Source organism: Chelon labrosus, assembly GCF_963514085.1.
Source record: "Chelon labrosus genome assembly, chromosome: 22".
Taxonomy (NCBI): domain Eukaryota; kingdom Metazoa; phylum Chordata; class Actinopteri; order Mugiliformes; family Mugilidae; genus Chelon; species Chelon labrosus.
In genome coordinates, this window is record NC_140355.1 from 1,500,287 (window position 1) to 1,518,277 (window position 17,991).

General features: G+C 39.7%; 1 protein-coding gene across 1 annotated transcript in view; it reads right to left on the minus strand.

Annotated features, from left to right (window-relative positions):
* slc12a2 (solute carrier family 12 member 2) overlaps window positions 1-17,991 on the minus strand; it is a 57,148-nt gene that overhangs the window by 17,520 nt on the left and 21,637 nt on the right. The window contains exons 4-18 of the mRNA XM_084571840.1: window positions 16,757-16,852; window positions 13,636-13,775; window positions 13,389-13,499; window positions 13,106-13,214; window positions 12,846-12,970; window positions 12,523-12,607; window positions 12,280-12,437; window positions 12,054-12,161; window positions 11,427-11,550; window positions 10,873-10,974; window positions 5,991-6,146; window positions 4,990-5,089; window positions 3,881-3,992; window positions 2,089-2,229; window positions 992-1,098 (exon numbers count right to left, since the gene is read on the minus strand). Coding sequence (XP_084427966.1) covers window positions 992-1,098; window positions 2,089-2,229; window positions 3,881-3,992; window positions 4,990-5,089; window positions 5,991-6,146; window positions 10,873-10,974; window positions 11,427-11,550; window positions 12,054-12,161; window positions 12,280-12,437; window positions 12,523-12,607; window positions 12,846-12,970; window positions 13,106-13,214; window positions 13,389-13,499; window positions 13,636-13,775; window positions 16,757-16,852 — 1,774 coding nt within the window. The remainder of the gene's footprint in view (window positions 1-991; window positions 1,099-2,088; window positions 2,230-3,880; window positions 3,993-4,989; window positions 5,090-5,990; window positions 6,147-10,872; window positions 10,975-11,426; window positions 11,551-12,053; window positions 12,162-12,279; window positions 12,438-12,522; window positions 12,608-12,845; window positions 12,971-13,105; window positions 13,215-13,388; window positions 13,500-13,635; window positions 13,776-16,756; window positions 16,853-17,991) is intronic.

Sequence of the window (17,991 nt, forward strand, 5' to 3'; positions counted from 1 at the left end):
TTTATTTATTTATTTATTACCAGAGATTACAGTGCATATGGAAACTTCCAGGGTGTGTGCCAAACTCATGACGCACACACATTAAACTGCACTGTTCGTGCTTCTGAAATAGCAGATCCATTAGAGACAGCAGCTGTTAAAATATTCTACTGCACCACAGATGATGTCGTGAGTTTATTTGAAGACAGAGCGCGAAACTGAGATCGGATCTGGAGAGCTGACTGGAGACACATTTGTTAATGCCAGGTCTGAACACAAGGCACTAAAAGCTGGCTAGTTGCGATTGGATCGCCCAGGTCGGAGGTTAATGCCAGATCTGAACAGGGCTGTAAACCGTTTACTGAAGAGGGGGCTGAAGACAGTCAGGTTGCCAGTCCATCACAGGGCTAACATGGAAAGATAAACATCCATTCACACTCACATCTACGGCCAATTTAGAATCACCAGTGAACCTAATGAGCATGTCTTGGGATTGTGGGTGGAAGTCTGAGTACCAACGGAAAACCCCTGTAGGCACAGAAAGGTTTGACCTGACAGCCAGAGAGTTCCAAGCCACAGGCCTTCTTGTTGAGAGGCGTCAGTGCTAACCACTACACTACCCATAGAATAGCGTATCATGGTGTGCATATTTCCATCATTTTAATGGAAGCAGATTTTATACATACCTTCAACAGTCCCGCACCAAGACAACTGAGGGGATAGCATATGGTGAAAGAAGACCTGCTGCTTCCCAGAAAATGTGTTTCCATGCACTCTCTTTTGCTACCCATACATCTGTGTTACCATCATAAGAAAGTCTTTGTTCAGTATTTATAGTGGACTGGCCCAAATATAAGAAAACGCTGACTGTAGGAGGATCTCTCACTGACGTAGCTTTCTTAATCTAATTTCCAGATAATAAAGATAAATCTAATAACAGTAAGCATATGTTCCAGAGGTTACTTGTGACACAGGTTTCAGTGTGGCTCTTCTTAGAAGCAGCTGTACTTACTGGATCATACTAATGTAGGTCTCCACGTTCATCATGTCACCGTCCCTCCAGTCGTTTTTGAAGCCCAGCACCAGGGTGTTTGGCTTAAGGCGACCCAGGCCGGCAGCCTTGAGAGGGAAAAGAATGGGAATAACAAATCACGCAGTGTTCAATGCAGGGCCAATTGTAGACTCACTCTGAGGCTAGATACCACTTCCAGCTTTAACACTTGAGAAGGAAATGTTGGCAGCACTGAGTATGACTCACCTCTGTCAGAACTCCCTCTGTTTCAAGGGTGCCTGCTGTTTTCATTTCTCACCAGAAGAACAGCTCACCAGGACATCGCAAAACACTTAAGCGTTCTACAACTAGCTTGAACTGAAGATGCTAAATGCCTTTTTTTTTTTTAAGATGACAACGTTGTAATATTCTTATCTTCCTTACTACCAGCAAATCCCAAATGTAGACCAAAGCAACACTGATGCATCATAACTGTAAGTAGGATTTTATAATCTATAATTAGAGTAATTCATTCATTGAACATTCAATCAAATAACTCTAAAGTAAATCTGAACTGCTTAGAGCACTGAGCACTTCATTTAGGAAATCACAGAGTCTCTTTTATAAAGTAATCTAAACATTTGCGACACGTTTTCAAAGATTTTATTCTTCAGTAGGATTGGAGTCGAGTGCCTATTTTGTGTCTTGGGCAAAATAGGAGAGTGCAGCCTAATGATGCCTTGTGTGTGATACGTGACGTGATGAAAATAACGACATTAACTGAGATCATTTGGCGTAGTTTAAAGTTCTGCAGGGCTCAGATTCAATCAACTTTATAGCCTCTTACACAATGAATCAAATTAGAGTATGTTCAGCCAGGAAAATCATTTCTAACATTTCTGGTTGGTGCTGTTTATGAGTTACTGTGAAAAATGAGCCATTAAAACATGTGCTTAATAACACCAACAAACACAAAATGAGATGTGAGCCCATTCTGCTGGCCACTGGCACTTTTAGTGCAAGTTTACAAGATGACTGAACATTGCTTGCTTGGAACAAATCTCTTCTTCCAGTTAACCTCTCTCAGTGCAGTTGTTTATTCGGTGCAGCTTTCTTACCTGGAGCAAGTACTGAGTGCCCTGTCTCAAGTCCTCGGCAAACACCGGCGTATAGAAGGCCTTGGTCTCAGTCTTCAGAAGCCAGCGTTGGTACCGGCCCTGATCTGTGGCAAGATCTTTAAAGTTTGGCCTTCTGTATCCCTATGGACACACACAGATATTATTAATTCCACAGCCTTATACCTATCAATGTAGGTCCACATTTCCAAAGTTACAGGATAATTTCAGAATGTTTTGATCATAATCATATGTTGAGTCCAACACAACAAAGCCTGCTCTGAATCTCTCATCATTCGTCTTTACTTCATCTTTAGCTCTAGGGATACATCTTTCAGATCTGCACCAACCTGCTGAGAATCTCTTGCTTGTTGTTTTTCATTTCCTCTTTCTGCTCTCCCTTCACCTCATGCAGTTGAGGCAGATATCTACACATCCTTACACCGTTTAAGATGTCTTCATGTGAAAAGGGAGGTTTTCGTCCATACTGTCACTAAGAGCTGCCAAAGCGGCAATTGCTAGGTTTCTCTCTATACTGCTGTAAAGTCTTGACCTTATTACATATATAAAGTAACTTTATTTTTAAAAATAGCTCACAGAGCTGCTCCTCAGGGAAAATGCAATGTCGTTAGCTAGAAATGTTTACTCCATTGAACTCTTTGGTCTCTGTTTAAGCCCTAATGGAAGAAATATATACAAGCAGAAGGGCAGATCAGAGGTCACACTGGAGATCTGTAAAAGGCTTTTTATGCCGTGTATGCAGGAGTAGAAGAAACACTCCAAAGTGTTCATTTCAGAATTCTAAGCTGATTCAGAAAGGACGGGCAAGAACCACACAACTGTGATGACTATATATAAATTAAATTAACTTCAAATGAACAAACAATTACTTTAATTGGAGCTAAAAGCAAAACCATTGATAGATAAATTCAGAAATGGACAGAAAGCCACAATATGTCTGTGTACTTCACACAATGCTTACTGGAAATGAGCAAGGTTGGAGATGGAGCTAATAACGTTGAGTAACAGGTACTTTGACTGAAATCACTGCACTGCAGAAACGGGAAAAGACACCAGAGTAGATGAAGCATATGACCACTGAACTGACCACTGTCGCCTTCAGGCTTGCTCTGGGGGTTTCAGGACGGGTTTCAGACCGGATGTTGTAAAGCGTCTTCAGACAATTTGTATTGTTATTGACGCTATATAAATAAAACTGAACTGAATTTAATTGAACGGAGTGAGGCAGGAGGAGGGGTAATTCTCTGTGGTTAACAAGAAAATGCATTACTGAAGGAAATGCATTTTGGGCCAGTGACAGTTGTTCCAGTCTGCCACATGTCTGTGTCTAATGCAGGAGTGTAAATCTAGCTTTAGACATCAATTAGTAGCTGCTAAGAGTATAATAGGACTTTATAGATCTATTACTCAATCACACACATATTTGGTGTAACCTGATCCAGACACCCACACAGAAGAGTTAAGTCTCTCTTTCAGTTTACTGTATCAAGAGTGTAAAGAAATTGAATTATCGTTAAAAACTTAATTAATGTTCACTCTGTGAGACAGTCAACATGTTACATTGAAGAGTGTGCCTAAAAGCTTTTTTTTTTTTTTTTTAAAGCATCTGAAATTATTCATTAGAAGCTTTCATCAATAATATAGTATTTGTCTGCGTTGGGAACATCACGTCTCTCAGAAGTCATTTAGAACCATTTGGGTTTCTTTTAACGTCATCCTCATAAAAACCACAAATATCACAAAGCAGTGAGTACTACAGTGAGTATTTGCTCACCGTGCGAACATGACCGCAGACCATCAGGCCTACATTCTTGGTGAAGCTATGGACCAGATCCACAAGTGCAGGCCGGGCGTTGGGGTAACCGGTCATCACCAAACACTGGGGTCTTCAATCAAACAAAGTAGACATTCACAGTGTTACTCATTTCCTCTGACTTCCACAGAGGCTGCTGGGCTTCTTAACACGTCCAGGAAAAAAAGAAAAGAGTAGCGCACATCAAAGCAAATATGTTAAGCACCCTGGAATTTAATTGAGGCAGCGTGAGGAGAATAGATGGAGTTCAGAGAAAGTCCCCCTGAAGACACCATCAGATGCTTTTTAATCTACTGCTTGATTTGCTGTCATGGGAACAGTCCAAAGGTGCATTGCTACTAATAAGTCCACAAAAACACCAGAGAGAATAAAAAGGTTCTTGCGTTTAAAAAGCCATTAAATGCCATTCAGTGATCAATGATTGGCCTACCAGTAATGTCAATCAACAGCCTGTGGTGACAGTAGTAAGATATACCCTTTATCCATACTGGAACATATCTCATTAATAATGGAACAGTGATTTCACCTATGATCAGATATGTCTTGATCAAAATCAGGAAAGTTAAGACTATTTTCAAGGTAATGGTCTTTATTTAACGTTGAAGCGGTAAGCCGTTTTCTGACACTGAAAGGGTTACGTCAAGTTTATGTTCTCCAGCCCCACACAGAGTGCAAAGAAACAAAGCCATTTCAGGGACTAATGTACTTTGTACTACTAATGTACTTTGTAAACTTTGACCTCTGGGATTAGTAGATATGGATGTTAATGTTACATCAAAATCAAGTTTATAGAAGCAGCTCTGAAATATTCATCAGTGTCATATTACTACCAAGTATGGTGAGTAGGCTATTCCTTGCCAGCATTAGTTTATGGATAATGTATTAGCATGTCAATAAATGATCTGATCGTCAAAGTAATATAAACATATCCTGAATAGAATAATATTTCTCTGCACGGCCATAACTCTGAAGCCAGTTCCAGTGTCATAAGGTTAGAGCATTTTTCTCCTATAAATACTGTCTGTCCCAGCTTTAATACCAGTAACTACAGGCAGGGTTGTGTTTGGTACCTGAAGTTCTTGATGTGGTCCTCCACTCCGCTGAGGTGCAGAGTGTGGGTCAGGGCCTGATGGTAGGTCAGAGCTTGAGTCGAGGAGCCCCAGTTCACATCTGGAGAGAAGGACGCATGCAGGCAAAAACACCAAGTGGAGTTAGCAAGTGTGTTTACGGGTCGGCTTGCTGGACCAAAGGCTGTCTGACCCATGTGGTGTCAGAGTCGGTGAAAAAGCCTCCTATGTGTGTGTAGCTGCATGTCAAACTGAGTGTGGTGCACACAGGTGTGTGTTCGGAGCTGCAAGGCCAGCTTAGTGTTTGAAAAGGTGCAAGGATGTGTGTTGGGGGGGGGGGGGGGGGGCAAGAGCTCAGTATCATGTAGCATACATAATATTTGAATTTACAAGCTTTCAAAAATATTTCTTCATCTGTTTACAATTTTTCACTCAGGTAGTATGAACATGCCAGCATTTCTGTAAAAGCCAGATATTGCTTGCAATGCAAAAGCAATGCAATACAAAAAAACTTTCTACATGTGTTGCAATTTGAAGTAGGTACAGTAAGACATATTGTAACAGAAGAATAAGAACACACAGTAACATCTTGGGCAGTTTGGTGTGAGAGCTAAATACAGAACACAGCCTGACTGCTGGTCTGAAATAAATAAAAGATTTAAGTCAGATGGTATACCGGCCTCATCAGGCGTAGACGTTATAGCTGTGGTTCAGCTACATTATCTAACTTTTTTTTTTAAGCTTAACCGAATTTTTGATTCTGAAAACTTAACAAAGCTAGATTAACGCGTTTCCTGAACCTGGCAACTTGGATAGAGTATTGTTTGCAGGTTTTAAGTGAGAGGATAATAGCCAACTACCACAAAGTATGCCGTCATAGAAAATCTAGTATTGTTTTGAAGGTAAAGATGTTTGTTTGCACCAACATCTCAAGTTCTTTGACTCTATAAACAAGGATATTGTCATCAACTAACATGCCAAATACTAGGCGATTGGGAACTCACCTGGCTTCTTGTAGCTGACGTAGATATAAAGACCCAGAACGATGACGTTAGTGAGGAGGGCAGCCGCCCAGTTGATGACAAACATCACCCCACAGCACAGTACGGCTCCAGCAAGGGAAACCCACATGTTGTAGTATTTGAAGCTGGGTCGCCATCCTGCAGCACCAATGAAAATGAGTCACATCGTGACAACAAAAGGCAAAATACATTCAAAACATTGGACTTAGGCCTCATTTAGACTTTGCATTAACATCCGGGCTGGCAAATCCGATCACAAGTGAGCATCTTAAAGTATAGGTGTGAACACTCCCAGGACGCATTGAGGACGCACTTGAGAGGCCTGGTCTCTGACCACATTTGGAGGTGGTCTGGGTTACATTTGACCACATTCCTTTGGTTGTGTCAACACACAATGCATTCTGGGTCACATTAAAGACTGTCTACTCAGCAGGGGCGCTTTTGTGTAAGCAGCAGTTTGCCTCATTCATTTGAAAAAAAAAAAAACACACACAACTGGTATTGTAAAGGTAAATGGTATAGGTAAATGATCGCCTGAAAACAAAAAAGTATGGTAAGTTATGCATGTAATAAGAGCCTTTTGAAATATCTTGTCCTTGTATCTATTAACTAACAAAAATAAATCTAAACAAGAATTAACAAATTTAAGTATTTAATTAAAAAAAAAACGTATCAGCAATACTGACGCGATCATGTTGATGTATAATCACAGGTATCATTATTAACCTTTTCTATCGAAGATATTTCTGTCACTGCTTCAAAAAGCACAGCTGTGAAATTACACTGCATATATTCCAGTTATAATCTAAGCTTTGTGTAAACCTCTAAAATTACCAACAGATCTGATTAATAAATAAAAAATAACTTAACACATGTTTTGTAAGTGTATCTTCACCAGTCATGGTGCACACACAACAAACAGGCATTCATGATTCTGATAAAGCAGCAGAGATCCATTAAAGATAGCAGCTGCACCACAATATTATATTCAGTCCAAATGACATTGGTGGTTATTTCCATACAGGCCGTGAAACTGTGACTGGATATCGAGTGCTGACTGGGGATGAATGTGGATACGCATTTTCATGCAAGGTATGAACGCAGGAACTTAAAGTTGGTCACTTGCAATTGGATTGCCCAGGTCAGATGTCGATGCAAGGTCTGAACAGGCCCACAGAGGGTGGTACTCATGTACTGTATTGGTAGTATGAATAATTATGGTAAATCTGAGGATATGCACGTCTTGTTAAGGTTGAGTAAAAGTTCTGTTTGTCAAAGTCCTTCACTGGGGCCAAATTCCATCAGACCTGCAATTTGAAACTAAAGATCAGGAGAGGCTGTGGTCATTCTCAAAGACAGGAAACTTTGATTGTGCTCTTCATCAACATAGTCTTAAAACAGTAAATGTTGCTGTTAAAAAGCATGGATAACATTAAAGTTGGAGTTGGACATGTGCTTGGGTTAAAGAATGAGAGTTAGCAGCCTGTTAGACTGGAGACCACAGGGTTGTACCAGCTATTAGGGAACATATTTATTTACTGGGTACCACACAAACTAGACTAGTGGGATTTTAGTGATGGGATACAGTTGGAGTGCGTGTGGTTACACAATGACAGTCTAAAACAAACCACGGGACATAAAAGGTACATTGACTGTTCCGTTTCTCTTAGCCCCAAAGCTTTTATATTTCCCAGAGAGAGGCAACAAATTGGCCCATAAGAGACGAGAACACCAAATGGGGTTTATGGTTTCTGAGGTAGTAAAATCTGTTACTCCTATGTAATGTCTCTATTACTGCTGGCTTCTAAATGAGTCATGTACCATTTAAGCCCATGTAATTATATGACCTGCTGCAAGAATTAGAAGCAGACAGAGAATCTGTACCTGCAGTTCTGCTAGAGCTTTGGTATTGAGGGGGAAAAGAGCACACAACTATAAATTCATCAGTCTCCAAGTGTCATTTCACCAAAATTAATCAAATAATTCATATCTTCTTACTTACCTGTAGCTGTACCTATCAATGCAGAGAGTTGGGGTGTCAATTTTGAGGTTTTTGAGGTATCTGTGACTCAGACTTCTGTTGCTAACCCAAAACAGTGGAAGCGAATGGAATTCATCTATTTCTAAATTCTACTATCAGTCTGGATAATCTTTATCTTTATCCCAAACTGATCAAGTATCTGTGGGATGATCCACAGAGGCCCCTCCCCTCAACCCATAGGACCCAAAGGCCCCCACTAACAATATTCTGTTGCCACACACCACAGGACACCCTCAGAAGGCCCATGTCCATTCTCTGATGAGTCACAACTGTTTTGGAGGCACAAGGTAGACCTACACTACATTAGGATCAGGAATCGGATATTGGATCATAATGTTATGCCTGGTCAAAATAGAATCTGCTTCTCAAGTCTCTATTTTAATAGCTAAAACTAATAAAATAACTGAAACTGAAGGATCCAGGTTCCATCTGTGATCATACTGTGTTAACTGAGGAGACAGAAACCATTTGGAGGGGTAGTCTCATTAAATCCACAACCTATACAGGTTATCTGGCACACTGAAAACTAAACCAACTGTACACTATACTAACTTCGGTTTTCCTTCTCATTCACTGCTACTTGATCTTAATACTGCAGAGATCCATCCATACATACCAAATTGCTGGGCATAAACTCTCGAAACATAAAAGCTGAACTGGGAGCCCTGCAGGTGACGTGACATTTTACATTTTTTCAGTCAAGATAACTCATCATCCGAGTAGAGCAACATAGCATAGTCCTTCATGATCTGATCTGTAGTGAGTGCATTAACCAGCCAAGCTTCATTTGACCTTTCATTGAGTTGCTTATGGAATCAATGCTAATCCTGTCAACCTGCAGAGCGTCTCTCAATGCTGGCCAAACATGAGAGGCCTGCCAGTGTTACCTAAATGTTTTGCCCATTTCTCTTTGACGATAAAAAGTCAGTAACGTGAGATCTGGAAATAACTGTGGTTGCTTAAGTATTTATGTATCATTTTTCAACACTGTGCGCATCACAGACTACATTCTATTCTACCGGATTGGAAGTGGAATCAGATGTCTCAACACCTGGACAAATGATATTAAAACGAAGCATAAATGAATATCAATGGAGGTAACTGAAAGCTTTTCCTTCATTTGGGTGAACTAACCATCTGGCAAATATCTAACTTTTTTTTAAAAAGTCCAGTGCTTACACTAGACAATGTCACGAAACAAGCTGAATTATTCAGATATTTCTACGTAGATCCAAGTGAGCAAACATGAGTCCCTCATCTCAGTGGAAATCAGCAATAAGCAGCACTTTGTATGAGCCAGGAGATAATTCATGCTAGTCTATTGTCCCAGCACATTACCGCTCCTGGCAAAACGTTGATGCATCCGTCATTAAACAGCAGGGCGAAACAAAACTACAACACTAAAGCAATGCACTCTACATTTGAAAGGGCTTCAAAGCACCAGCGGCTTTTTATACCAATTTAACGGAACTGTCACTCATAATCATTAGTCAGTAATTCAGATAAAATGACTCATCTGATGGGGCAGTGTGTCAGTAACTGCAGCCAGCACGTTTCTATAGAATTGTATTTTAGTGCAAAAATAATATTGTCATGGTGACTACAGCAGAGATTTCACTCCATTTGTCTAAAAATATAACATCCGACTCCATTATATAGCTACGCTTCTCTACTAAGGAAGAGGGGAGTGATTAGGAACTAGGGAATTGCATCACTATATGGCTACTGTCTTTATACAACATAATTTAAGTTAAACATTTTCAAACCAAAAAAAGAAATGTTGTTAAATCCCATGCATGTCAACTGGTCTCTCCAATTAGCTGATGGAGATTGTGTGATATGGCTGAAAGCTAGCCCTGACCTGGGGTTAACAGTGTTTTGTCAGCTATATAAAAACTATAAATCTGAATATGTACATGTAAACTGTGTCTTTGTGGGGAGTAGCTGTGGTTCTGTGCATGTAATCTACTGACTACACTTCACTACTTCATGTTCTGTCTGGCTTTGTGTAGATGGTTCAATGAAGGCGAAATTTTATAATCAAGCATTATTGAGCTGTTTATTTTGTATTGTAGATTCATTTCAAAAGTGATTTAAATTCATCTTAAATCTGTCTGACAGAGTGCTATCAGAGCCAACATCTTCAGTTAATGGTCAAGCTGACCACAGTAACTTGTTACCTAGCTAACTGTCAGCAGAGCTATTGTGACTGAATAGCGCTACCCTGTTCCTAATTGGCTAACATGTTAGCAGATATGTTGCTTGCGTGCAACAAATGTCTGGTGTGAGTTGTGACTGCATTACTTTTGGAGTTTTTTATGTGACCAGACTATTAAAGCTCAGAATCTACTGCATATTAACTGAGACATGCCTTTAACATACGCAATTAAGTGTCTGCGTATTATTTTCTTTGAACTATATTAAATGTTTTCAGTTTTACAGCCCAGCTGTTTGATTCTGCTGTTAAAAATCGTGTGAATGATCACCTGATTGCTCTGTTGTACATCTAGCCTCCGGTAGCTTTTCCATTAGGATGACTGGGCTGACTGGCATGTCTTGTGAGCTTTCAAACACTGACTGTAAGCAATTGGAGACACTCTACAGCTCAGGACACGCCTAAGTGCCTCAAGTAATTCCCTTTGAAACCCCATCATTTTCCATCATAATCACTGTTAAACACCATATAACTCGTGACTCTGCTGATCTGGCCGCTGAGTTGGCTGCTTTAACAATCACGATGTTTCCAATGTTAACTTCTTTTATTGGCTTAACTTCTGAATCCAGCATGTTTTGCTTTCTACTGTTTCTGTGTCTTGATCTTACCTGGTGAGTTAGCCAGCGAAGCATGGAACACAGAGAAGTTGATCAAGGCATAGGATGCCAAGAAGAAGTTGGAGATGATGGGGGCAATTGTGTTCAACTCAGCTGCAAGAAAAAAAAAGTATCAAAAAGTCAAGTCATGTCATGTTTCATGTTCAACAAAAGACAAAAAGAAAAGAGTGAGTAATACTGTAAAGAGAGAGGGACTGAAATTTTTGAGTTACATTTTCTGAATCTTATTTAATTTGTAGGCAAAACAGGAATATTCTGTGTAACATTTATTTTTCAGTTAATGTGTTTTGGAAAATGTAATTTCAATAATGTACTAAAGCCAAGTAGTTGTCCAATTTACATTATTCATTGCAGGAAATATCTCTGAAATGATTGTGAAATTACAGACCTGTAATGTTCAAATGGCAATTTTGCTGTTAGCTGACAACACTTCTTAGAGTGGGGCGTTATGAACACTGCAGCATCCAGGCTTTTAAGCTTTTAGCATTAAAGTGCCTACCATGATCTCATTTGATAGTATGTGTGAGTACTGTGTACAGCCGTACCAATAAGGATGAAAGCCAGAGCGATACCAAAGGTCAGGATGTAGCCTCGAAGGGGCTCGTTGTTCTTGCCGTAGCCTTTGGCGAACATTCCCAGCCCGGGGTAGATGTTGTCTTTACATAAAGCCTGTGAAAATGGGAAAACATTCATTTAATCTTATTAGAGGTTGAGTTGTTTATTACTGAAAACTATAAGCATGGGGTAAATCTAACACACTGGCTGCTAGGGCTATTCTATGTCAATTCAACATTTCTTTTTTTAATTACCATTATTATTTTTTCTCTGACTTTTCAACATTCATTGTTCAGTAAGGATTAAAGATAGTATAGTAATGGTTGTCTTCCTGCTATATAAAACCAGTATTAAATTAAAAATTCTCATTTTTTGGGAATGAATACAGTTTGTATCGTTATCCAAAGTTTGAGAGTTAGAATACATTATCCAAGGCGTCAAGTGCAAGCAAAATACAATATTCATTAGGCATGTAGAACAGGCTCACCTCACTTTAGAGCAGCATGAATTCCTGTATTTTACATGAATGTTTTTTGAGAAAGGCAAAGAACATGGACAGATACCTATCCTTACTGATGTAGTCTATTAGATACCTCAGTGCTTAGGTTAGGTCTTACCTGAAAAACTTTAGGTGCACTGACTAAAGATGCCAGCGCAGATGACAGAGTGGCAGAGAAGATTCCAGCACTGATGATGGGCCCAAAACCAGAAACCATGCTCATCACCTGTATGAAAGATGCAACAATTGAATTGGTTGAATTTTGCATCAACACATACTGTGATTTTGAAGTGGTTTCTATGAAATGATCTTAAAATTCATCTTCTGATAGAGCTGATACAAACCTGGAAGTTATTATGGAGTCCATAGCTACAGTTCTTTACAGTGTTGCAGCTGGAGAAATCGTAGCCAAACTTGCAGGCAGCTCCAGTGCAGTTTTGTGTGAAGAGAGAAGTGATTGTGTCACTCGCATTTCCAGTGGCATCTCTCACAATACAGGAGCCTGAGGTTAGAAAATTATCATTGATACATTAAACTCTGTAAAAGAATGTGGCAAGAATCCAAACATCAAGTTGCAGATACTACACCTGTTGAGACAGCAACACCCAGATAGACTATTCCTGTGATCACTATGGCTAGAAGGGTGCCTCTGGGAATGGCCAACTGTGGGTCCTGCAACAAACAACCACAACAAAGACTTAAGAAAACAAGCAATCTATAAATCCTCTGCCACACTGAAGGTCATGATCACTTCTTCACTTAAAACTAGAATAAGTGCCAGTCATATTCACCTTTGTAGAACAATCTACACAGAAAATAGGTTGGCTTGGTTTTAGTCAGGTGTTCTACATCCCGGGCCATTAGATGCATCACCTCTTTAGAAAGAAAGGTTTGTTCACAGTTGACTTACAGCAAGGTCTCCTGAAATGTTGGCTCCAGCCAGAATGCCAGTGGCTGCAGGGAAGAAGATAGAAAACACGGAGAAGAACGTCTCTCCTCGAAAGTTCGGACCCATGTTCTCCCACATGATCTCACCTGTCAGGAAAATTAAAGCAAAAAGCAGCTGACAAAGCATTCACTGCCAACACTCCTATCGATAAGCACAGCTCTCAGGGTTATGATAGTGATGTTAATTCTTCCTTCATTTGAGAGATTAGTGTGTGGTCATACCGTCATAGCCAAAGTAGCCATATGGTTCCTTTGATTTCATAGGAATGAAGGTTCCGATGAAGTAGTTGATGATGGCAGTGACAAGAACAACAAGCAAGAAGATCTGGGCCTACCGGAAGCAAATTAACCAGGTATTAGCCACCATTTAGCTTTTCTACCAGCGTGTATCATACTGTGTACGAGTCTGCTGTATTAATTCCCATCAGGACCAGGACTTGATCACTTCATTTCTATACAGTATATGTTAGTTGTTAGCGAATCAGAGAAGGAAACCTCTTTATACCTTGGCCTCCCATTCCATTCCTGCCACAGAAATGCCCAGGAGAAGGATTATTGTGATGGTGCCAATGATTCGTATATCGTTCAGTTCATCTGTCATCAGGAGGTCTGCACCCTAAGAGAAAATACAAGGAGTTGTTAAATAAATGTTTTCAAGAGTTCTTAGACAGGTATTTTTCTTTCCTAATGACTACAAGTGACCCAATCCTAGCTGCCTCTCTAAAAGCAATATAAGGTGTAAAGAGACTTACTCTGAGAAGTTCCACGACAGTTTCAGCAAAGCCCACAACATACATGGCTACAGCCACTGCATTGGCAAAGGCAAAGATCAGACCAATAGACCCTCCAAACTCTGGCCCCAGACTTCTCGAGATTAAGTAATATGCTCCTCCTGGGAATGCAAGGTGGACAAGGTGTTAGTGAAAGTTAACAGTTGTGAAAACCAGGAGCTAATTAAATTAACTATGATTTTATCATTCTCTTAGTGACTATATTTATTCATGAACCAGAATAATATTACAGTTTTGCAGAATATTGTAGTGGGGAATAATTCAAGCCCCAGCGAGGTGTCTTCCTTCCTTGCCTCATTTAATTGAAAATTCTCAGCGCCAGTTTGGACAAAATAAGGTCATCCACAGTTTCCACTAGAACAATTAACACTATGGCAATTATACACTCCCTCTACAGAGTGCTTAGAAACAGTACGGCTCTACAAAACCAGGAAAAAGTATCCAGAGCTGCCCGTGCTCTGCATTTGTGTTACTCATATGCTGTTTTAGTTCAAGGATCGCATATCACAATGCCAGTCAGCTGTTTGAACCAGCTTGCTGTTTCTAATAGGGGGCTCCCATTAGAAGTCATACATTAGTATGTTACAAAGCAGCTTAGAGTTACCAAGAGGCCTGGCTGGAGAATTCAGGACGATATAATGCTACTCAGTGTTGTGGGTGCTTCTGTCTTAGGGACGATGTTTAAAGATCAAATGTTTAACTTTAATTTCACCATTATTCTGGCCAGGCACCAGAGGCTTAGGAATCCTGCCACATATCAGAAAAGAAATCTGCTAAGTCTTATTTGCCTGAACTACTCATTTAAGATTAATAGAGATAGGTATAGTTATGCTAGGTGACTTGGTGTCCTGTAAGAAAGTTACCTATCGGATACTGCCACAATAACATCACAATTCTCTACAATAAAACTTGTACTAGGAGTTAATATGAAAAACAACTGGTCAGAGTCTTTATTACAGTAAGTCTCAGGCATTAGATTAAATCCACTCTCACACTGAGTCAGACAGAAAAGACTTTTGTTTCACCTCACCACCCACTGGAGCTTTCTGACAATGGAAACTCTATCAAATTCCACACAAGTTCAATTAAGCTGTTTCAACACCGGGCAAATGTTAAAGATGACTAAATGTCTTGCTTTTAGAATTTCACAGATATCTGTAAAGGGAATATATGGTCACCATGACCCACTGTACTACAAGGGTTGAGAAATAAAGTAACATTTTCAGTTTCCCTTTAAAGTCATGACCTCTGCATACAACTAAATTAGACCACAATCAGAGCCTTCCCTTCACTAATGCTTACTGGCAGGAAAGAGTTTCCTGCAGCTGACTATGCTTGGACATGAAGGCTCTGTTAGACTGTCAGTTCAGTCAATCATTTTAAAAGGATCACTGAATTATGAATGCCCCAGTCAGCATCAACAGATCAGTATCCAAGGCAAATTGTGGCAGTTTTAAAATGACTGGATCTTATTGATCTATTGTATTTGTTTTATGGCTGACCAAACCAAACCTGAACACATCTGCTATATGAAAGTACTTTAAGGAACTGAGAACTGATTTCTCTTGCACAGTTTTATAATGCTGGACTAAGCCGAATTGCGAATGTTCAAGTTAAGCTATACACCACAGGACTCTTTATAAAGATTTAACTTTGTTGATTATTTATTTTGTTAAAACCATCCAGCTGTGTATTTGTGATTACAGCCAATACTTTTAGTTTTTTTACTGTTTTTTTTTTGCATAACAAAGAAGGCTCTAATGAAAATCTTATAGGAATAGCTTGAAAGCAGGATTCTTTCTTTCTTTCGTGCACTACAGAGCTATACAACTGTCAAGCATTTGATTTTGAAGTTTATTGCACTTAAGTACAATAAACAGTACAGTTGCACAGTGAACACATGATCAGTAAAATGCAAGCAAGATAAGAAAGGGCTTTATGAATTGCCAGTGGAGGAAATTTTGATCATAATTTCTGTTATTATGTTAACAATAATTAAAGAAAATCATATCGGTACTCTGATTGGCCAGTACCCAATATTAAATGATCGAGATCAGACTGGGAGTATAAAACTTGATCAGGACATCCTTACACTGCATCAAGAGTTGTCAGGTAAACAATCACTGATTAGAAAGCAGAAATTTTTGAAATTACATTTTAGAAATCTTAAAAGTTTTTTAAGGGACTGAGGAACACAGAGGACGACATGACTGACAGCATGTGAAATGGATCTATTACTCAAACAGGCCTTCCTGTGATCCCCAGTGAGTTCACACATTTAAAAGGCGACACTTTAAATGTATTAATGTCATTTCTATTCCTGCTTCAGCCTTGGTCACAACCGAGACAAAATAATCCCTACTCTCAAGGACTGCATGCCAACCTTTACTAAACTTATAATCATATCAAACGGCCTTGATCAGCAGATAAAATGTGTTCAGTCAGAATGGAAATAAACTGCTGATATGAGAACTCTACAGAGGTCATAATTTGAGACTTTTGGCTGATGTTGGTTAAAAAAAAAAAAAAAGTAAATTCCATCGGTTGGTAAAGACCATGCACTGTAGCACAAATGCCTAACTTAACATTACCTAAAGACTAATTGTGCACCTCCATCTCTTCACAGACACAAAAGCATATGTTCTATCCAAAAACCAACTATGTTCCGTCCCATCCAGTAGAGTTGACTTTCAGTCTGTGTCAATGGAGAGAACGAATCCAGCGTCTAAAATATTATTTCTTCTTGAACATGTTTTGAAACCTGAAATATTAAACCAGCGACCTGTTTTGCCAGATCCAGTGACTGAAAGGAATGCGTCAGTATCAGTATCAGACCACCCAGTCTGAGCTACCACTGCTTCCATTCACACATAGTGTTCCATTCCTCATCTAACTGAGAGAACAAGCTTTCATCCGACTTCAAATGAAGCTGCACAAATAACACTACACCGCCACGAAGGACTGATAGCTCACCATACTGGTTAAAATCATACAGCAGGAAGATGCCAAATGTAATGTGCTGCTTCCTGCTTTTGTGAGATATTACTGAGAAGACAAGTCTGATGAATAAAGTTGTGTATACCTCCTCTCACAAATCCATTGGTGGCGATGGCCGAGGTGGAGAGGCCGGTGATGGTTGTCACCACAGTAGCCATGGCGACAATCACACAGGAGAGACCTGCAGGAGAAAACACAGTATGAACTCCAGCAATGCTTTGAATGAAAAGAATGTGCAACACTGTTAACACTTCTCTAGCGGGCCCTCCAATCATTCTGAGAGCTCTGTGAAAAGTAACAGAAGAGCCGGGAAGATGGCGCCCTGCAGAAAAGTCTGCCACATGTGTCACTTCATGGTGATATTTCACATCAAAGCGGAGAGTTATCAACAAGGGCCAGCAGGGTCAGGGCCAATGACGAGTTGTGTTGTATTTGAATTGAAAGAGTAACTGACTGTCAAAGATCAATTTGTCAGTAAGTATGGGCAGTGCAACAAACTGCCTGGTAACTTTTCTGGACAGTGATATACAAATTTGTCAGTTATCTGCAGTCTTTGCCACATCAAAGTAAAATATTGGCTCTTGATAAAACAGGATTCTGACCATTGACTGCTATGTTCCCAACATGCATCTAACTAAAATAAGGCACCTCATCCAAATTCCCTCCCTCCAAAAAAAACACTCCCTCACTTCCTTCCAGATATGATTCCCAGTATAGTAGTTTTAGCTTCTGTATCAGGAGATATCTGTCGACGCCATCTTAATCTCTTTGTAATCTCTGTATTTGCTTTATCCCTTATTACCGGAATCAGACTGAGCCATTTCATCTGATGTAACACTGACTTTTATTACCAGCAGAAATCATGTCTGATTTTATCATTTGTTGACTTTGATTTGATGCCCTGTGTGAAGCACTTTTTAACCTGGATTGTGGAAAATGACTTGTGAAGATGATTACTGTGCATGGAATTCAGTTTGTTACAGAAACACAACAACAAAGTGTACGCAAATCATTTCCACACAATTGCATTTTTACATGGTTTAATATTTATGTACTCTTAATATGTCCAAATAGTGCTGGGTCGAACATAAAGCTTCTTCAAATAACAGGATCAGAGAAGGCCTCAGCTTGTCCAACGATTTTCTGACGTAAGCAGTTAGGTTCAGACGTGAAGAATAGAGTTTATTTTATACAACCATAAGTTATATATTCATAAACCTGAGTTGCCTCCGGATCTGATTTTTCTTTGCGTTACACCTTGTTTTATACCACAAAAAGTTCGTCCCTTTCCCCCTTTTAGTTTGATCAAAAACACAGTCC